The sequence below is a fragment of the Perna viridis genome, chromosome 14 (assembly GCF_037379345.1).
Source record: "Perna viridis isolate PV_CMFRI_1.1 ecotype Kerala chromosome 14, ASM3737934v1, whole genome shotgun sequence".
Taxonomy (NCBI): Eukaryota; Metazoa; Mollusca; class Bivalvia; order Mytilida; family Mytilidae; genus Perna; species Perna viridis.
In genome coordinates this window covers 17,440,290-17,463,379 of record NC_142458.1, presented here as the reverse complement: position 1 = coordinate 17,463,379, position 23,090 = coordinate 17,440,290, and the positions used below count along the sequence as shown (strand labels likewise).

The 23,090-nt window shown below is 31.7% G+C and overlaps 1 protein-coding gene and 1 long non-coding RNA gene across 4 annotated transcripts; one reads left to right on the top strand and one right to left on the bottom strand.

Moving 5' to 3' along the window:
• Positions 1 to 970: 970 nt before the first annotated feature.
• LOC148598445 (solute carrier organic anion transporter family member 2B1-like) lies at positions 971 to 18,136 on the bottom strand. Of its 3 annotated transcripts, none has more exons than XM_088560147.1 (10): positions 17,994 to 18,136; positions 15,478 to 16,178; positions 14,445 to 14,531; positions 13,925 to 14,116; positions 13,007 to 13,171; positions 12,323 to 12,506; positions 11,197 to 11,332; positions 9,230 to 9,387; positions 4,429 to 4,493; positions 971 to 2,716 (listed from the first exon to the last, which is right to left on the bottom strand). In XM_088560147.1, exons 2-10 carry the CDS (start codon positions 16,127 to 16,129, stop codon positions 2,418 to 2,420), a joined length of 1,938 nt encoding a protein of 645 aa, XP_088416273.1. In that variant the 5' UTR covers positions 16,130 to 16,178; positions 17,994 to 18,136; the 3' UTR covers positions 971 to 2,417. The 3 variants fall into 3 exon arrangements, with proteins under 3 accessions (XP_088416273.1, XP_088416274.1, XP_088416275.1); XM_088560148.1 differs by lacking the exon at positions 17,994 to 18,136 and adding an exon at positions 17,776 to 17,962; XM_088560149.1 differs by lacking the exon at positions 14,445 to 14,531.
• On the top strand, positions 5,703 to 9,271 carry LOC148598446 (uncharacterized). Its single transcript, XR_015918339.1, has 3 exons — positions 5,703 to 6,401; positions 7,740 to 7,979; positions 8,675 to 9,271. It is a non-coding gene; the product is annotated as an uncharacterized LOC148598446 (long non-coding RNA).
• Positions 18,137 to 23,090: the final 4,954 nt, after the last annotated feature.

Here is a 23,090-nt window from a genome sequence, read left to right as displayed (position 1 = left end):
TTGATTACTCATCTACATGTAATAACTGGTTTCAATAACGATATTAGAAATAGTGTGAAATATGTGAAGTTTCATTGACTAAAGTAGGGATGCATGTCTTACAACGAATGGTATACTTGGATTTATGTTGGTTTTTTTAGGTAGAAAAATGTACAATGTCTATTAATTTTCGGTATATATGTAGGTCTTGTTATCAGTAAGTTACTACTTTGAAATAAAGTATAATGAAATTCAGATATTCTTAAATCTGGTTTTTCTAGTAAAATGAAAACTCTAATCTAATGTCAGTGGCACGTGGAGAACATGCAGATTGTTCATGGTGTAAATTACAAATTTGACTGGGGCTCCTGTTTCCACTGTAGTTATAAATGATTGTGACACGTAAATAATATATCACTTTTTATGATTATTATTTGTGAGAATTTAATATTATTGTAAAAAATACATATAACGTCCCAAGAAAGTAAAATTAAATGTTTTAGGACTACGAGAGTAAAGATGTTTATGACAAAGTGACCATTGACCATTGACCGTAAATTTGGATTATATTTACTAATGTTTCTGCATTTTGAATTATTTTATTTATTTTTTTTTATTCTTATTAAATTTTTGATTATTATTATTTCATTTTATTTACTTATTTATTTTGCGTCTTTCCCGAATTTCCATATCCTTTCCATTTTTCCTTTCTTTCAAAATATACCGGGGCTTACATCTTGTTCATGCAGAAGAGGCGAAGGTAATACGGTCTTTATAAATTTGTTTTTGTCGGACCTGTCAAGAGCTAGATACGATTCTGTAGCTATTTCATCCTTATCTCAATATGTTTGTAAGTGTGAGGCCTGAACAATAAATAGTTTGCAGTGAAGCCTTCGTGACAACCTTGTAGCCTAATCGATATTTTGTTGTGGGACATGCGATGTTTGCAGCCACAATAATCCTTAATCGTCAAATATGAATATATAAAACATTAACAATAAGAATATTTATTATTGAAATGTGTAGTTCGCAATTAAATTTACAAAGCAATATTCCATAAAAATAAGCTTTAAAAAAATATTTTAGCTCCTGGAAAATAATGAAGATTTAAGGGTTATACGGTCATTTATCTCGGGTGAAACATGTTCTCAAGTTACGTCTGCTTTAATTGATAGTCACATTCAAGTTTGTTTTTCAAGTATTCAGTAATTACCAATTACATTTTTTAAATGTTCTAAGTATTGTTTAAACGCTTCACACACTTTCAATTTTGATATTCAAAAAAAATTGTATATTTTTTCTGTTTGTTTTTCTCGTGAAATTATTTGAAAAAAAAACCGTCATTCAAAATATGTTGATTCATATTCGAATATTTGATACAAAAATATTATGCGAACTTTACGAGTAAAACAATAACACATACTTCTTTTAATGATAAATATTAAGATGGGGATTCTTCCTGACATATCTCACATTCTTTCAAGTGGCATATTTACTCGAATACAAAAATCATCATGCTGCGGAAAGGTAGAATATTAATAATTGTTCACAGTGAGTGCAAGACCCAAAGGTGAAATTTCATGTTCACTAACGAGTCCCTGAACACAGACATCTTAATGGAGTGTGTCTGAAATTATTCAGTCATGCAATAATTGCGTTGGATTCTTTTCCTTCCTTTTGAAACTCTTTGTGAAAACTTAATGATAGATTAAATATGCCCAGCATCACAACTGAATGTTTTGTCGTAGTCATTAAATCTAATCGTTTTGAATTAAATGCAACATGCAAAACAATAAGTGTTCTGTTATCAAAACGTATTGTTTATCGACGTAATACATGCCAATTGGATTTGTTTAAATAGAGCAAACAAAATTAAACTTATGTTTGTCAATAAATTGTAAAATATTTTTCTTTTTTTTTTTTGGTAAAACCGATTAACTATGATTTGGTCTAGGTTTCTATGTAATACTCTACCTTTCTTGAATCATTACCATGCATGAAAACAGTAAAAAAGGACGAAAAGTATGTATATATATCAATATATATATCCATTTTTTAGATGCTGGGAGAAGGCTTCACAGTGCACTATAATATACTTCGTAATTGGGGTATATAATGTATATCATACATTATTCATTTCACTTCATTACTTTGCCACTATTTCAGAACCATACATGCTCTTTGATGTATTTGTTACATACCTTGCAGATCGTTTATCCGCATATGATGTTATAAAGTGTTAACCTTTCACAGTTTATTTGTAACAGTCTTTAAGTAAATAGTGAAAACAAAGGCTGAAGGTAACTTTACATTCGTACACCAATGGAAGTCAATATTTATAGTCGTTGTCATTAAGTAAATATTTCTATCGTTCACTTTACAGATTCGTTATTAAATTCTTCCCTAACTGACACACAACTCTAGGACTGTTAGTAAAATTATGATAAAATAGCTGTTTCTTTCATTTCGGTTATAAATCCTTCTTTTTCTGGTATTTTGTTTTCTTCTACATAAGTATCCTCTGTGCTCCAGTCAGATTTATTTCTAGCAATAAGGTAACAAATTAGGTCAAACACAAAGCCAATAAAGCGTATAACTAAGCTTATACCAAATATTGCATACCGGAACTGGTAATTGTCATATAATGCGCATGATCCTTTTGCACCACATTTCGATGACCATATTTTGCAGCATAAATCAATTATCTCTCCAAAGACTAACGGTCCAAGAAACCAACCTGAAATATATATAACGCGTATTTGATTTAAACATATTTATTGTCAAAGACAATTGGATTAAACACAAGTTGTACAACTTATCAATGCCTTCTCCTAAAATATACACTTGAGTAAGCTTGAATAAAATTAGACAGCCATATCGAAAAATATTTACTCAAATTGAATGTATTATGTTTAAATGAGTTATAAGTTGATTTTTTCAAGACGCGCATGCATCAATGTTACAGTGGAACATGATAAAAATAAAGTAGTAGTCACGATATACCCAACAAGCTGAATGTAACGACATTATATTATTCATGTGAAACCCGCCTAGTAGCTTCAATGAACGTTTGAACATAACTAAAAATCTATGAGTTAAATTCATAACTCAAATTATCATCTCCAAAAAGCAGAGTGTCTTGACAAATATTTGTTACTAGACCAGTCAAATGTTTCGTTGCACAGTAAAATTTGGACAGTCGAGAAAAAATGTTCTGCGTCTTCTGACATAGCCCCACAAGAACAGCTTTTAATAAAAAATAATATGTGCTCTAAATAAGTCGTTTTTCAAACACTACACTTATTTCTAATTCGTGCAAGTCAAAATCATGAATCGTTTACCAATAAGTTAAAACGGTGGTGGCATACTGATAGCATTATTATTACGATATTTTAATGTTATACGTAATTAAAATATAACAGAAGAAGGTGATTCTCGTAAGGAGATATTCAAATTGTTCCATAGGCTCAATGTAACGGGCAAAAAGAACTGTTGATACAATAAAAGTGTAGTTGGAGGGACGCTATAATAGCGGTTATTGTGTAAGTTATACACTGATATCTCAGATACTAATGCGGGAAGTAAATCTGATAAATATTCAGGACAATATCCAATAATCATATTATACAACAAAAGAAGCGTATCTTAGTAGAAGTTATAATACATATCGAAAAAAGCTGATGTGGACATGTCTAATCCCATCACATGCCTCTATAAATGTACATACATAGAAGGAGTAAAAGATCAGATTAAAACTTTAGTTTACCTATCGACAGTTGCGCTTTTGAAATAGACATAACATATATTGTGCATTAAATGGTTTTTTTGCTAAATTTAATGTCCTTGGTTTGATTGTTTTACCTAGGAAAAGAATGTTTGTTTTGGAAAAAGTAGATTGGTATCCAGCAAATTCCATTTTTACGTTAAACTATGGCGTTCATAGATCAAAACAGATTTGTCCGTTGGATGGATTGTCCGCACCTTACGTCACCTCTACCATTATAGTGTATGCATGTATTGGCAAGTAACAAATGTTGAATAAAGTACACCAACACATCACAGCAGTAAACAGAGGAAAACTCACGGACAATGTGACAAAAAAGAAAGAACTCGACATCGATTCTCATGATTCACTAACGTACGCATTACATACATGTGATTTGAAGATATGGTTGCAGGTTGGAGTTTTTCGCAAAATCATTTCTGATATCAAATCTGATTAAAACGTAAAACATGAGGTAATTCAAAACAGAGATTAGTCATATAAAGTGGAGAATCACATCATTCCATTGTAAAGAAGAAACAATTTTAAACATATCATTTCGAAATACGTTATGATATAAAAACTACGACGCGTATGGTTCTTTCCCCATTTTCAAAGTAATATGAAAAAATACATTTAATTATGATGTACATCTCAAAAAATATTAATATATCGAGGTACCTTACCACATAACGATGTCAAGAAAGCATGTAGAGCGATGGCAATCCCTTTTTGGTTTTCACGAACTGATCTAAAAAAGTAAAACTGTACTTAATTGCCTCCTTCCTTGCAATATTTTCACACCAGTATATTGTACAAGTTCATATAGTTCAATGATTTGGTTCTCTATTAACTCCTTATAAGTCTCTGTATAAATATTTTACAAGTAATATATATACACTGGTAAATATTCACTATCCATATGTTGTACATAAGGCTGACTCTGTTCAGTATATCGATAGTGAATGAATATTTGATTAGAATGACAGACATGCAACTTTATATGGGGGGAAGAAGGTAGAAAAGAAAAAAACAAAGTAAAAATGGACGGACACCCTTTCACTGCTTACATTTCCCCACTTAGGAGGTAGACCAAAGGTAGGAGACACAACTCTTACAAATCATTTGGACGTTTTATTCAGCATTTTATTCCAATCTCATGTAAGCATTAAATTAATTTGGACTGAATTCATTATGTTCCAAATGAAAGCTTTGGCTAAATTGAATATGATACAAACATATCACTGATTTCAAGAGTTATGTCCCTTACCATAGATCTTCCTCCTTAAGTAACGCTGCTGCAATATCTTACAAAATATACATGGGGGCGTTCGAAAAAAACAACTAGAAGAAACAAGAAAACCTTGCTCTACTACAACCACTTGAATATTTAGATGAAGATTTAGAAAATCTTGATACTTTAACTAACGAAAGAAGAACCTTATTTAGAGTTCCTTTGTAGTACAAAACTTCTAATTTCATCCTGTCTTGTTTGCCCTAAGCCAAATTTTCCTTTCATATTCAATTGAAATTCAAATAAATTAATTGTTTTCTTTTTAAGTACAAGAAATGCTATGTCATGCAAGGGTGTGTTTTCTTATCAATACAAAAAATGCAAGGGTGTGTTTTCTTATCAATACAAAAACACCAGTTATATATATTGTAAATTTCGATATGCTGTATACGTGTTTCAAGGAGAAACTTATCATCAGAGCATTAAAATCAATTATGTAGGATGATCAAAATATTAGTTGTATACAAGAAGTACTCATAACCAAATCTGTCGGAAGAGGACGCCAAATCCATCACCGAGAGGATCTACCATATGAATTGTAAGGAATGACGCCTCGGTGTTTTACATATTTTTAAATTTGGAATACAGCAAGATTTCATAAATAGGGTAGATAAAATATGATATTACTCGGGGTCAGACAAGTCTGACTACTGGTTTGGTGAATACCCTCGGGGGCCTCAGGTCCACCAGCAGTTGTGTCGACCCAGAGGTTCTTAAATACAAAAAATACCAGTTTTATATATTGTAAATTTCGATATGCTGTTAATTAGAAGAATTTTTTCCATTTTTTTATTCCCCATTTCCCATGCCAAACATTCGATTTTATATTGCTCCGTATACAACTGTTTAAAACCTATATGATAATGACCAGACATTGTTCTATTTTTAGTAACAACCATTTTTAAGTATTGGGGCATTTCTTTAAAGACGTGCCAGATTTCATCATGACTTGCCATTGATATTCAAAAAGCCCATACAAGCTAAAATAACGCTTAAAAGTTATCATTGTTGTAATCGAAAGGTTGAAACTGTATTATATTTATATGGTATAGAGTTTCATGCTGGGCATTTAATATTTTCATATTTTTTACCATGTAAAATAGAGGTATTTTTGTTAAAATTGGGACAATATTTAAGCGATATTCCCATTCAAATTTTATATCTGAAGTACAGAAATATGTGATTTCGAATTAATTAAACAGAGCAGGACGTATTAAAACTCATTGAATACAATATGCTTAGACAAACATGTATGGGACGAGTTAGTTACGCTGTAGTCCAGTGCCCAGGAGGACGTTTCCTTCCCCTGTACATGTATTCCCCCTATAAAAATGCCTTTTTATTTTTAGTTCAAAAGACGTATTCGTAAGTACCTACTGACATTAATTGAAAGAGTAATCAGGGAAACCAAGGTTATAGCGGTAATCAAAAGAATGCAATCCAAGGACAAAGACCAGACGTGGAAAAATGATATACACAACAAAGAACATAAAGTAACTAAAATCATACATACAAAGTAACAAAAGCAAATGAGCAACTCGGACTCCACTAAAAGCTGGGAGCATGGACCAAGTGCACCGGTAGGGTAAGCGTCCTCTGCTTTTCCAGAAACACCCGTCAATTTGCTCATGAAAAGTCGAGTCAAGGGTAGACAAACGTGGAAAGAAAAACTACGACTCGTTGAATAAATCAGTTTCCATGGTGCAGATGGATACACCATAACGATCCACGAGTTCATGAAGACGACCATAAAACTTCTGTTCCAGAAGCCTATTTGTTAGAGTTTACAAAAAGTCTGCATAGTGTCGGCAAGCTCTGGCATAACGTATGAGTTGTGATATGAATACTCCATACGGAGGTGCTGACGGGATGTTCCCACAGATGAAAAGAAAGTTTACAATTCTGAATGAAAAGTCATCACGTTTGTCGTAAAGTTTGGTCAATAGATTTGCTTTACCATCGATTTCTAAGTGTAGGTCAAGATTTGAGGCTGACTTCACACTGTCTGTAGTATCCTTTATCTCAAATTCTATGGGGTAGATGCGATGTATCAAATCCCCGAAATTAGGATTGTTTAAAGACAATACGTCATCTATACAGAGGATACTGAGATCAAAGGACCTAGCCAAACGGTATTCTTTCTTTCGGATCGGATCAGTTATAAAGGCAGCCTCATAAAAACGACGGAATGGGTCAGGAAGTAAAGGATCACAATTTGTTTCCATTTGAATGCCGACCGTTTGTTGACAAACACGTCCACCACACTGAACAAATATGTTGTCGATTAAAAATTCCAGCATTTTGTAAACATCTTTCTCTGTATATTTGGAAGATTATTTTGAATTATTTCGTACAAAGTATATGGAATCTCTACCAAGAACTATATATATATGTATCCAGGTGTATCATCTTTTTTGGAAAAACAACGATGTATAATAGTTTTAAGTCGCGATTTTAACTGAGTATGGGGAATAGAAGTGTACAGTGTTGAAAAATCATAAGTTTTAATGCTATTATATTTTGAAATGTGTTTTTATACTTCGATTTACAGAAAATGAATGTATCGAAAATAGTTCATCGGGATGTAAATCGTTCCTAAGTGTACAAAGGACCGATCATTTTATAAATGCCTTTCAGTAAAAGAAAAAGTCTTGTTTATATATTTTCGATATTCAGTAACAGATGGACATCATACTTTTACAGTTTTTGGATTCACTGGATTACGATAAGTTTGTGAAGGAACATCGGTTAACTGAAGTGAAAGAAGAGGACCTGCAAATCATTGCGTTATTTTACATGTCATACAAACAAGTATATTTGCACATTTATCATTGAACATTGAACATATAAGCTGGGACAAGGACACACTGTTTGTGTACAAAAGATGAACTAATCGAAGGAAACTGGAACGATTAAAGACATTTTATATGTACTGATTATTAGGTAAGGTACTTTTAGTTTTTTGTACAAATACGAATATTTACAATAATTGGTCATGACACATCAATAGACAATGGTTGAAACAAGCATACTCAACATGCTCAATATATTTGTAGGTTTAAAAATGATTAAATGAAAAAGGGGTAAAATATATATGGTTAAGAACGCTTATTTTTCATTCAATTTTATTTTTCCCATATTCAAATCTGTTGAAAGGCGAATTAACAGATTTTACAAAGAGTTTAGCATTTACAAATTATTTTGCTTAAATAACGGATATGCTTGATTATTTATTTGAATTCTTTCGAAATATTTTTAGTGTCGTAACAAACAAAATATAACATTTTTTTTAGTTCGAATTTTATAAGAGGGATGAGCCACATGGGGTCTACATGGATCAGCCTTAATGTATGTCAATAAATTCTGATATACATGTATACGAATCCAGTCTCTTATACAATGCACATGCTTCTGATATTTGATATATAAATACATGTGCATGTGCATGTATTTTTAATCAAACAACTAAATGCTAAGTACATATAATGAGGTATTAAACTATTTAATGTAGTTGTGTATGTTTTAAACATGGGTTTTATAGTACTCCTTCATTTAAATGGATTGATACTAGTTAAAAATGTGCCTGAAGAATAAATTTATTTTTTTTTAAATACAAACCATTGTTATTTCTATTTCAGGTAAAGAAGCTTAAATACATTTATCCAAGTGATTCATTTTTGTGTGATTAGCGAGAGACTGATACAGACCCTGATTATTTTTCGAGAAAAATATTTTGCAATTATAAGTTTCTCATGGTGTCCTACCAGATGCACTAACGTTTATATGATATTGCCAATATCACTTTCGGACGGTTTTGCATGGTTTACTCATGGACAACCTCTCAATATGAAGATCAAGATAAGAGGAAGATTACAGTGTATATAATTTCTTTGATTCCAAGTTGTTCTTCGGTTGATAAAATGAAGATGGTGAACATCTCTAGCTAGCATTTCCAGATTAATTAACATCGATAGATATAACGGACGCTGATATTAGAAACTGTCCCAATTTCCGCCCCTTCTGTTGGTGTGTGATATTGACATTAAGTTTATCGAATAATTTTGCTTTAAGTATATTTTTATCTCTTTCGCAATTATAAAAGACAATAAGAAATGCAGATGATATACATTTGAGATCAATTTCTTTGCCAGTTTAACTTAATGTTTCTCACGTAGGAAGAGACTGTTATATACCTTATCATGAATATTAGTCCTGGCATTATGCCTATGGCATCCAAAAGTCCGAACATACATGACAAGATTAAGAATGGAAGTAACATGTTGCATTCGGTGGGACACAGTCCGGGAACGGCAGTTCCACCATTATTTATACAGGAGCAGTTGGAGAAGCCCTGCAATAATAATAACAATATCAGTTTGACACAAATCGAGATATTAATAGGATAATCAATTAGAAAGAGTGAATAACCAAAATATGATCACGAGTACCGAATAACGCCTGGATTACAGAATTACATTTTTTTATTACCGCTAGAAACTTGGTTCCCTCGGTTAACCATTAACGAGTGTGCGGAACTTTATCCGCGCACGAGTTGAGTCTTACTGCGTTCTTGGCACTTATGATCATATTTTCGTAATTGGCGATAACCAATTGATCATTCTATTTATTATGCAGACTTTCTCCATTATTAATTTCTATTTCCAAAATGAATTTTATATTTTGTGAACGGCGGATTAATATTCGTGTTGTAAAATTTTGGCGTGATAAACTGCGAGAGTGAAATTACCAAATTTATTTCACCGTGCGAATTATCGATTATTTTTACACTGGGAACATTCGGTAAATCATTGCTATCTATATAATGATTAATAATAACATTTCTATAGAAAGAAAGTAAAACTTCTACTAAAAGTGTACACATGACAAAGAATGTAAATATAAAGTTATGTACGTTATACAAAAATTGCCCAATTCAAACTTCACCAATGGCGCTTTGATAAAGGAGCTGTTAAATTAGGGTTCCATCGTAGTTCGAAACAGGAAAATTAATGTAAAGCAGGAGTAACCTGTATACGAAAAACAAGTTATGTATATCAATTGATATGCTTTAGAATAATTACGCCTTTAACAGTCTTAAATAACAAGGCTTTATTTCAACAAATTTCAAGATGAGAGTAATATACAGATAAATATCCAAACTCTTGTCAGAGTAAAATCTGGTCTGGTTTTCAGTTCCTCTAATGACAAAGGTCAAAGAGTAATCAAGGGGACCAAGATTCTAGAGGAAATCAAAAGAATGCAATCCAAGGAGAAAGACCAGACGTGGAAAAATGATATACACAACAAAGAACTTAAAATAACTAAAATAGTACAAACAAAGTAACAATAGTAAATGAGCAACTCGGACTCCACTAAAAATTGGGAACATGAACCAGAAAATATAATGACTGAAATACAATGAGAATTAATATGATGAATATGTGAAAGAGACAATAACCCCAACTGTAAACAATGTCAGCTCAAGGTCACCCATGGGTCTTCAATGAATGACCTGAAACCCTAACACAGCATGTCAGGCTGCAGCTGTCACCACGACAATTTCTAAAACATTATTTGGTTCGTCCTGATAAACGATTCACATGTCAAAATGTTGAACGAATTGTGAGTGAGATTAACATTACTGTAGTCCCAGATAACGGGAATATCCCTATCGTTTACTTAAGTAGTAGTCCAGCTAAGAACATGGAAAATGTGATTTATGGTTAGAAAGCTTATATATTTTCTATTTAAATATTTTATTTAAAATGTAATAGTAAGCAGAATTTAACATGTGGTTTTTTCATATAACTTTTGTTCTTATGAGTTAAAAAATAATTAGAATGTACCGTATAATTGAAAATAAAGGAATATAACTTAAGAATCTGTTTGCCTTTCATTGTGGATTTTTTTCAGAGAGTTTGGAATGAATAACTATACATTTCATCATGTAAACCTGCAAAGCAACTTATTAACAAAAATACAAAACTTCTATGGGATTCTATCACATATTACAGAATTTGCATATTCTTACTAAGACTGCCACTTAAACAATTCTATAAATTTTATTGTGTAAATATTCCAAATATTCATTATTTTTTCTTCCAGCAACTGTTTCCTGAGCATTCAAGTGAACCAAATATAAAAAAATAGTATATGCTACCTTTACAGTTTTAGCAATACACCCAGCATAACACGGTGACAAGTAATTCTTGTTGTCTGAACCACATATTGGAAAATACTCATCGCTCCTACAGTTACACGTGTAACCACATCCCAAAGTCGAGTTCGCGTTAAATCTACAACAAAAAGAGGTAGCAAATTTCACTTCGACTGGAAAAAACGGTATTTTTTTATACACAACACACACAGGGCACTTTTGTTTATTATTACGATGTTTATTTTATTTAGAGACTTCTAACTTAGCAATTTTGAAATTTAGTATCAACCATCTTTTCCCGTCATTTTCATAATTTAGAATCGCATTAAACTGGTAAAAAATCTAAACGAAATACTACTTTGATTTAAGATAGATCATAACTAATACAATGAACGTTCTTTTCTAAACAATATTTTAAAATTATTTCAAAAGTATTTTTAACGTAAACAGTTGTATGGTAAATTTACCAAATTAATTGCATAAAGCCTCTTTTAAAGAGAGATACCTGGCGGGAAAATGTTCTATAGAAGTGTAATCGGAAATTTAGGTTTCATTTTATTTCACTACAAGAAGAAAATGTTCGGTGACCCCCGGTTTTCTTTATATGAAGGAATGTTATTTAAGTGTTCTTGATATAAATTGTGGAAGAATTAAATCCCAGTTTTTGATTCTTTGCGTAATAGTGAAATTTCCCCAACAGAATCAATATAAATATGACTTTATTAAAACGCAATTATTTCGTTTGCTGACCTATTTTTTAACATTCAAATTCTAATGTATGTTCATTCAATGTAATCTTCCAGCCGAACTAGAAACATTGATCTATTAGAAATATTGATCTACCTCAAATGAATAAGTGAATAAGATCCATGAATTTTGATGAAAATATTGTTTAGCAATATTAATAAATATTGTATAAAGTGATCAAAATCTTCTTAAATCGAGTTAATTTTAGATGTGTTATCGGACGGATGAACGATTGTCGAACGGAGAACCGCAAACCATGGTTTGTCTTTTAGAAGACGGGAAGTTAAATTGAGATACTATTAAACACACATGCAAACTGTAGTATGGAAATTATTCTTAAAACGTCTGAATTAAAATATTAAATTAAAGAGATGTTTCTTACTTGTTATAACCTATTATTTCAGGAGTATTGCAACCAACTCCAAAACCAATTGCATGATAAGCTACTCCGAACATGGTCACAAAGACAATGAGCTTACTGCACTGAAGCGGCGTTAATTTCTTTTTTGATGTAAGTAACCCTCCAATAAATGAACCGATAGAAGTCGTAACTATTCGACTAATTCCTGGAAACACAATAAATGTATAATTGTCTTCCGAAAATATACATATAAGCAATACAGAGATGTATCTATTTATGCTAATTATTGTATAAACTATCCCCTTTCCTGTTAGGTCGTTGTATATTCAGACAAAGTCATTAACTGGAGAAACCTTCTTGAAAGATCTGCCATTTATCTAAATTTGAGTGCCGACTGAAGTCTTAGTAGTCTTGAGACTTTGTTGTCCCAAAAAATATAAAAATTCGTATTTGCACAATCGGAACTGCAAAGTGTTTTCATGAACGATTCCTCATTTTAAAATGACAAGAAGGACTTGAAATTTGATTGGCATTTGTTCAGTATATTACTTCTTAACAGACTGAAATTAAACCCTCGTTGATTTTATGGACATAGGTAAAACTCGCGTGAGGATTTCGCCTTTATGATGCTTTTTTGTTCTATCATTACAAAAGACAACATTCTTAGTTTATTTTTTTATTTTTGTTTTATTTCCTTGTATTTACCTATTAAGATATTTGCTTTCCACGCAGGCACGGAAAACTGTGTTTCGACATATTTTGGTCCGAAAGCTATTCCACCACTAACAATGAGGAGAACAAGACATTTACTGACAGTAATAAATACGTAGAGCTTGTTCTGAAGCAATTCAAACACCTGCTTAAGAAAATCTAAAAAATAACATTTGTGGACAATTACGTTTTGTGTTACTCTTGTTATTAAAGAATTGCAATAACAAAAATTTGCCTATTGAAAAATAACATATTGTTTATTGCGCGAAGTGAAATAAACAAAATATGTACATGGAAAAATTATGTTATTTTTTATAAACAAAATTTTTATCATAGCCAATTCTTATAAATTAATTTTAAAACATATTTTGATAACTGAATAGGGGCGTGTCAATATTTGTTTTACCCATTGAGATGTAACAAAATTATTTTAACCAATCAAATTACAGTATTTATCTTAAATTAATTTATTTGTTTTTATTGTTTTAACAGCTTATCTTCCAGAGCATGAATGTTATTTAGATACTCTCGTGTCGTCTATATTTTCTCTTCGCACCTCGTCATTGAATTTGTACATTCGGATTATTGCAAGTACTTGGGTAGATGGATGTTTTATATTATTTTTAAGACAACCAACAAAAATAGTTTAACTTCTTATTACATTGTAAACGTGTTAACTTATTCAGGTTTTTTTTGTTTGTTTGTTTTTCAAAATGTATCCGATTGCTAATATTATCATCTTCACTCTTCTTTTTAACCTAGGAATATGCTAAATTGCTTCAATATTATTGAAGAATATTTTAATAGTTATATATGAGATATGCAGTATTATAGCAATAACTAAGACTTTGCAAGTGTTGTCTATCTAAACTGAACTTCAAATTTCAATCATCCATTTTATATTATACGAACCAAGCATGAACTTTCGCATGGGCGTTTGTGATTTCTGCACGCCATCTGCATTTTTCTTGCTTTTAATTTTTCCTAATCTTCGTGGAAAGAGCATAACTGGGAATGCTGACAAAATGCTTCCAATACCAAATGCAAGAAACCCTATCCACCAGGCACCAATCCATCTTGGATCTCTTGGTGAAATGTTGACATCTAAAGAAATATGAGATAACTGAAACTTCAAACAAATTACTGTTTAATTTATCGAAGTATATACATTTAAGCAAAAGTAAATTGAATCTTTAAGTTAAAACTGTCTGACATAGCTTTTAGCTCGAACAATTCTTTTTACAATTAAGTACTGAAACTGCAACTGGTATCATAAATTGTTTGGACAATATGAAAATAATCATAACTGTATATATATATATATATATATATATATATATATATATATATATATATATATATATATATATATATTGTTGTTAAATGTATATATACATCTAGTACATTTTCAAGAATTCAGAAATAAAAGTACCTTCTAAAGTTACGTAAATCTTACTAAACAGCCCACCAAGTCCAAATCCTAAAGCAGGACCAAATATAGAGACAGCGATGATGAAACCTGTATATAATCAAGCGGTATATAGTTTATCGTCTATCGGCTTTGGGAAGAGAAAAGATATACTAGACAATAATGGAATCTCGATTACCTGTTTACCGACAACTGTCATCATTCCATGTGTTTGGATTTGCAGGTTCTTAACTTGTTTAGCATTTATTTTTATTACGACGACATAATTGTAATTAACTCTTCCTCTTCCCCATCTTCTGTTTTAACAGTTGCTAATTATATGTAATATATTATTCAAAGTATGTAGACTGATTTCGAAATATTTCTTTGTACTTAAATACTAGTCCACATAAATATCAGACAATGCCAATGGTAAAGTAATTCATTGTGTAAAAACCCACAAAACAATCGACGATATTTCAGTCTACCTATGCTATATTTTCACATAACATTTTTTTTCTTTATTCAGATCTGCACATTTGAGAAAATCTTACATTTGTGATAAGACTGTCTGCCTTTTTTTCACACTTTTTTTACATAACTGATAATAATATCATTCATGCAGAAAACAAGCATCTTGTCCACATGTATTTGTGTATTTTTTAAAAAAAAATGTATCTTGTGTACAGATTTAAATATCAAAAGGTTGCTAAATCACGACTTAACAAAAGGTAAACCAAACTTGATATGATATAAGTCCACTAGTCACTATTGTAGATTTATTTGTAAAGTTTAAATCTGTGTGTGTTCAACTTGGTTTTACATATGAATGACTAAATACAGTGAAACCTGTCTAAACCGAACTCGTTCTTTATTTTAAAACTCGTTTGGTCAAGATTGATGTTCGGTTTAAATGACATTCATATGACATATAGGAACTTTACGATATTTATGGTTTCGACATATTTTCAGGTTGTTTAGGGTTTGCAAATCTGTTTAGAGAGAATTTCGGATTATTCATGGTTCAATAAAGACATTCACTATAATAGATCATTACCTACATATAATGCTGTCTGTGATTTAGGGACATTGTTATCAATAAAAACGGTTATGAAAGCCTGTCTTGGACTTTTTCCGATGCCTTGAACAATCATACCAATAGCAATTAACGACAAGGCAACTGGAGTAAATTCATTTGCCACGCCAACAAATGACTGTGTTCCTTCTTTTGATTCGCAGCTGAAATCATGAAGTGAAGAATTAATTGTTGACAAATCACATAATTTAGTTGACGGCATGAAACCTGAGAAAAAGGTTGTTTCGTTGTTCATTGCCTGAATATTTTTATCAAAACGTTGATTAGATGGAGAAATAAAGTAAGGAGCTGCACAGATGATTCCAGCCACACCAAACAAAATCGCTGACAATGATAAAACACGCGGTGCGTGCAATTTTTCAGCCAGGTAACTGACAAACAACGTCACAGACAGGTATCCAATGTCGTTACAACTCATTATAAAACCACTCTGAGTACTAGTGAAACCAAACTGTTTTTCGAGCGTTGTAACCTGTGATGCAACATAGACACTTAGTGTTGATGACATCAACGCTGATATGGAATAGAAGAATGTAAAGTACTTGACAGTTGTACAACACTGTAGACTGTCTGGTCTGATGCATCCTATCCCGCACTTGATATCGTCTTCCATCACGGATTTAATGATTTAGTTTCACTTGTGTCTGTTGGGAATTTGTCTTCTGCAAAAAAAATAATAATTTGGAGTTACACACATGAGAAAATTGAGCTTTTGTTATACTTTGTTATTATCATAAATGTATTCTTATTATAGAGTAAAGTTGACAACTTGTTCATGGCCATAAGAGTCATAACGCATGAAAATCTAATACATTAAAAACTCAAAAAACCGAACAACTGTAGAATGGGTACTGTTTAGACACAGGTTCGATTTACTCAGGTTCTAGATACTTTGAATTCGATATTAAGACATTAAGTACCAGTCCACATAAAATTCAGACGCTACCAATGGTAAAGTGATTCATAAAAAAAACACCAAACTAACAATGCTTTTTCAATCTACATTTGCTATACATTCACATAACAAGAATTATTTCTGCAATCAGACATTTATCTCCCACTAACAGCGACCAAATCAAACCTAATCAAGAACTATAACTCTTGCAAAATGCCAATTTCATGTACAATCTATATAACTTTTTTTCTCAAAAGCGCAACAACCAAATGAAAAACTAAGACTGGTTATATGATCAGTAATTTTTCTAAACAAGAAATAAAACTGACTTTGGTGGGTTTTTGACATGAATGAATCACCTTCTGTCTGATTTTTATAATGACGGCTACTTAATACTTGTCTGATTTTTAAAAAGTGTTTTGGTTTATTAATGGTTCGGTTTTGTCAGGTTTTACTGTAGATTAATGTCTAATTAGTATTAAGTGTTATTGTTAACATCTTTTTATGGTATCCAACCACTAAATAACACAGACTGTTTAGGAGGATTCCTTATGGAAATTAGGCAAAAGGTGAATCATGCATATCAAAAGCCTGCGGAATTATTCTTTTTCTATTTAAGAAACAGTAACGGATCCAAGCTCTACGCTGCGACAGACGTTCGATTCCTCTTACTAACGAGAATGGATATGATGAGTAGAAAAGTAAAAAAAAACACTAATATGAAAATTGTCAACTGTCATATCTAAAGAGAGAGAGAGAGAGAGAGAGAAATTGTATATGAGAGTGGCGTTTTGCAAGCTCTAAAAACTTTAAATACGGAAGAGAATGTTATGTACAAATATTGCATACGCAGACTGAATTGAAGATACGTTATTTCAATTTAATTATTTCCAAATGTTGACCCAAAATTCGAATAAAAAGTGTTGAGATAAAAGTGAAACAAACAATGGGAGATTACCCACGTTAATATTTTGTTGGCCGCTGTTCTGTTTGTGTTTGTATTAGGGTCCTTATTAGATTTCTTCTGAACAAAATATCTTAACTTTTTTACCTATTTTTTTAACTATTTTTTAAGTGTTGAGTATAAAAGATGCATATAATTTAACTGATTTTTGTTTTGTTTTTTTTTTTTAAAATGGAAATGTGGTCAACATAATTCTATGATGCAAGCGACATGTATGGTTTTAGAAAGTGTAGTCGTTGTATTCTGTTTACAGCATACTATAGTCACGTTTTAATAGCAGAGGTTTCACACCACCAAGCAGTATGAACATAAATGACAAATGTTTTGATTTATTTTCTGCATGTATTTCAGTATACCACTTACCCTCACGATACAAATATTTAGATTGATAAAAGATTACCTCATTTATAGCATCAAAAGCATAATCCAGCGAACTTTTGTACTTTTCCGGCATTGAATGTATAAAGAAACTGCACTAATCATTAATCATATGTTTCATTGTCATTTCGATCAAATACTGAAAGTCCCTGTAATTTATACCAGCACATGATGACCCAAACTTTTTGTCGTGCAAGTGCTTAAAAATGTGTGTCATGTCATACTTTAAGATAAGCTTACCTTTGTTTGTGATTAAATATGTGCCAAAGAATTTAGTGATGCGATTCCCTCAAACCAGATTTCATAATTTAAAAACTTAGATATATATCAGTTTCTATCATACACAATACATCAAACGAAGGTCGATTATCTTATTATTTATATATTTGTGATATGACATTGTAAATAGAGATAAAAATCATCGTCATTTATTTGAACAAAATCCGTTATAAGTACACTCGTAGTTTATAACTTAATACGGGGATGTTACAGGTGAACAATAAACTAGTTAAAAGTATTCTCATTGAAGGGGGTAGACCTAGGGTGAGGGACATAACACCTAAAAAATTGGAACGTCTGTATTCAGCATTTTACATCAATCCTATGTAAGAATCTAATTAACTTCGATCCATTTAATTCTGTTTCAAACGAAAGCTTGAGATGCTTAGTGAAATTGAATACAATACACACATATCACTGATTTCATGAGTTATGTCCCTTACCTTAGGTCTAACTCCTTAAAAGGTAACAATTCAAATAAAACCAAGTGAAAAGAAGAAAGAAAGGTTAATTTATTCGGTCTTAACAGAAACGGAAAGCACTGAACGAGAAAAGATATTATTTTTTTCGTCCGGGTTGACAGTTGTCTTTTGATCAGGTAGGTCTGGATTTGTTTCGTTATTCAATCAATACTTTATACTTGTGCCCTTAGTTAATCCATATGATATCTACAAATATGACCATGGTCAAGATAATAGAAAAACAATCTTTTTATAGCCATATTAAGTGAAATGGTCGAACATACCGTACTTGTTAGAGGTAATCTTCCCATTCAATGGTATATGGGGGGTAGGGTGATGGGAACATGGTATCTGGTGTATGAGAGATGGGGAAATCAGTTTTTAAATAATGAATTTATATGAAAGAATGTCTTTAAAAATCTGCACATTATATTTTAAATGTTGAAGACATAATAATAATATGCATATTTGGTAAAGGAAGATGCAATGTGTATTTTATGGGAAAGAGGAATTCCCCTTTGGTAATGGGATAAGAATAATGGAAAATGAATTGGTTTGTGCAGTAAATTGAAAGTTCAAACAAATCAGGTGCATACAACCGTAGTTTTGTTTTATTCACTAGTAGTTTGCACTACTATTAGTGTCTATGGAGCTTTTTCTACGGGATATATCATTAGCTATCGCTCGGGGTTAAAATAATGTGACACAAATGGCCAGTCAGTTGTAAAATAATGATAAATTCTAGTAATTTATTCCCTAACTGATGTATAGAGCATAAAGTCTTTATTATGAAAATAATGTATTCCATTATAAAGTGATTTATTTTTGATATTTTCTCTTCTTTGATGTTTTTTAGTGGAGTCCAAGTTGCTCACTGGCTTTTGTTACTTTCTATGTATGATTTTAGTTACTTTATGTTCTTTGTTGTGTAAGTCTGTTTTCCATGTCTGCTCTTTGTCCCTGCATTATATTCTTTTGATTACTGCTATTACCTTGGTTCCCTTGATTACTCTTAACCGGAAAAGTCTATTCTCTGAAGACAATTTCAGAAAAAAATATAAAGTTGTTACAAGTTTGTTGCAAAAACTAAAACCACCCGTTAACCAGTGCTTTACCAGAAATGATAGAAATGGGACATACAGTTGATATTATTGTCGTGACAATTCGTACGCCTCAGTTATCTTTCTGATTTTGAAATATACAAACAATTATGTGCTTATAAGAAAATTGTATATTTATATGGAATAACAAGACTGACATCATATTACCAAATCATGTCATTCAAAATAATTCGGTTTGCTTAAAGAGAACCAACCAGTCAAAAAACGTATTAAAACTAAACAAACAAATCATTGAAAAACACATTTCACGCTACCATTCGACCTTGTAGTGCTTTTTTTGCATTCTATGCAACCAGCTATCAAATTTTATGGACACAATACTGATCAAACATTACAAAATACTTACATCGCGATCCGTGCAAGACCTGAAACGGTAGTCAGGGACGTTAAGAAACCCTTACATCGACATCCGTGCAAGACCTGAAAGGGTAGTCAGGGACGTTAAAAAAAACCCTTACATCGCCATCCGTGCGAGACCTGAAAGGGTAGTCAGGGACGTTAAAAAAAAAACTTACATCGCCATCCGTGCGTGACCTGAAAGGGTAGTCAGGGACGTAAAAAAACCTTTACCACTACATACACCTCACATATGAAATAAAGTGTCTCGTATCTATCTTGTCTATTTCTATATACACATTTACTCATCTTATTAAAATACAGTTGTAACAACTTAAATTGACAATATAAAATGATGTGCAAAGATAATAATTGCATTTAATAAAGATTATATCTTTAAACATGTTGCATTTCACATAACTTTGAATTAATCGAATAAATTGAAGTACCTATAACTTTTCAGTTCTAAAATATGCAATGAGAACGAACTACGAAATTGTATCGAACAAGGAAAGGGTGATATTGACAACCAGTTTGAATGGTAGTATGCACTAAGATAGGCTATCAAAATCATTCAGTTTGCGCACGCTGTACAATAGGATTCTAATGCAACAGGACTTTTTAAACTATTCATACCTTTGTCGTTGATATAAAACAAACAAATGAAACCTTCTGTATCTTTTGAAAACATTTCAATTATAATTAGAATAAAAAAGTCATTAGGATCATTAATCAATCCTAGGGCTATCTTCGAACCAATTTCTATGCCACTTTCTTCACACTATACAATTATTAACAATAATGTACATGGAAAATGGCCTCTAAAATTATTATAATACATACATGTACTTACAACATCATTCGTATCCTGACCTACACTTAGAAATCGATGGTAAAGTAAAACTTTTGACCAAACTTTACGACAAACGTGATGACTTTCCATTCAAATTGTCAACTTTCCTTTCATCTGTGTCAACATCCCTTCAGCACCTGCGTATGGAGTTTTCATATCACAACTCAAAGGTTAGGCCAGAGCTTGCCGAAACTATGCAGACTTTTTGTATCGCGCTAGAACTCTAACAAATAGCATTCTGGAACAGGGTTATGTTGCTACAAGATTGAAGTCATCACTACAGAAATTTTATGGTCGTCATCGTGAACTCGTTGTTGAGTATCTAGTAAATATGGCGGGAAATCATGGTATTTCAGCTCTTCAATTGTGAGATAATAGGGAACATTTCAAAATATCCATAGAAACAAGATGGCGGATAAACAATACATTCAATGCAAAATTCTCGTAGGAAAAATAAATTTTGAGTTTTTTCAATTTCGGAGGTAAGAACGAAAAATAATTGTAAGGAAATCGTAGTACAGAACGACATGAATAAAATGGCAAGTTTTTGAAAGGAACCGTCGAGTAATTACAAAAATAAACGCAAAAAACCGCAAACAATCTGAGGTGACTTGGACTATAGTTTACAAAAATCTAACTGAAAGCATGATATGTTGTAAATGGTCGTTTTATTTATGTTTGTTTTTTTTCATTGTGTGTGAAAATGAGCCTACCTGAACAAATCAAAATAATATTTCGTCACTTAAAACGTATTACTTTGATAATCAGTCGGTCTTGAAAGTTGCCTTGTTAAAAACTGAAAAAGATGATTGTTGAACATAACATTCTGTTTAAATGTTTACAATAGTGAATACTAAACTTGCCCAAACATGCACCAGAGACTAGAGGCTCCGAAGAGCCCGAGTCACTCTCCTGGTTTGATAATCCCGTTCTAACTTAAAAGCGGCTATGATTTTTCTTAGATAAGAATTCCTTACACCTGTTATTGTACTTTGCAGTGGTATATGCTCTAGCACAACAAAGTGGAAAGTGAAAGGTTATTACAGATTTTTTGAATGGTGATGCGTTCCTACAAGAAACTTTTACAAAAAATAGGGTTATCTGAAATCTAGTGTCACGTTTACACAAAAATCAATTTTTAAAAATGTCAATAACACCTTTACATTTAAGATGTACATAGCGTCAAATACTCAATATTTACTCAATCACGTTCATATACAACTGACAAGAATAAAATGAAATGAAATATTATTATATTAAAATAAATCCTTGAAGTTAAGATAACATTTGATACACATGGGATTTTCTTACAAAACGGTGCCATATATACACTTGTAAAAGCAAAGAGAAAGAAGAACGTTTGACCTCTGACCCACTTTTTATCAACCCGTGACGACAAGGGATATCGACATGAATATCTCTGTAAAGGGGTTTTCAAGGGAACCAAGATTCTAGCGGAAATCAAAAAAATATAATCCAGCGACAGAGACCCGATATGGAAAACAGAAAAATACAACAAAGAACAAAAAAGAAACTAAGATAATTCATACACAGTAACAAAAGTAAATGAGTTACGCGGACTCCACTAAAAATAAGGAGCATGGACCAGGTATGAAACATATTCTGCTCTTTACAATAATGTGTACATGAAATATAGCGTGTGTCTCACTAAATCGACTAAAATTGATACCTGATCTTTAACTTATGTTGAAGGTTACCAGAGAATACTTTTTTTTCAGTTCAAGGCAAAGTTCGTCTTATCATGATTTTTTATCTTTTTTTTGTCTGATTGTATTCATACAATTAAAGTCAGAAGACATGAATTGAACTAAAAGCATGGTGGATGACACTATGATCACATCGGCATATAGTAAGAATCGTCCATATCGAACCCTGAGAATTATATAAACCTGTCTAATCTGACACTTTTGAAAGACGCTTTACACTAATTGTATATGTATCTGAACAATGATAAATGAACATCTGTTGAAACCAATTGAAGTTTAAGATCAAAAAGGTCTTCTGTTTAGGCATATTTCACGGTATCTCTTGAGCATGCGTTGAATCGTTAGAACGTATTAAATGTATGCATTTGTCACCAAAATTAATTTGACTGACCTTGAATATTTATAATACTTAAACAGTATTTCGTTCCAGCACAAAAGTTTCGCTTTTAATAAACTGTTGAAATAGACTCGTAATTGAAAGACAAGACAACTAAAATGTTGATATGCAAGAACATCCTTATTTAAAAAGTATTCCTTAATAAAATACCTTACATGATGAA

Excerpts from the sequence above, each read along its gene's own strand:
- LOC148598445 (XM_088560147.1), bottom strand. The coding sequence starts at position 16,129 with ATGGAAGACGATATCAAGTGCGGGATAGGATGCATCAGACCAGACAGT. Across the intron at positions 12,507-13,006 it reads GAAAGCAAATATCTTAATAG|GAATTAGTCGAATAGTTACG; the intron begins GTAAATACAAGG and ends TTGTGTTTCCAG. Across the intron at positions 4,494-9,229 it reads GGACTAATATTCATGATAAG|ATCAGTTCGTGAAAACCAAA; the intron begins GTATATAACAGT and ends TTACTTTTTTAG.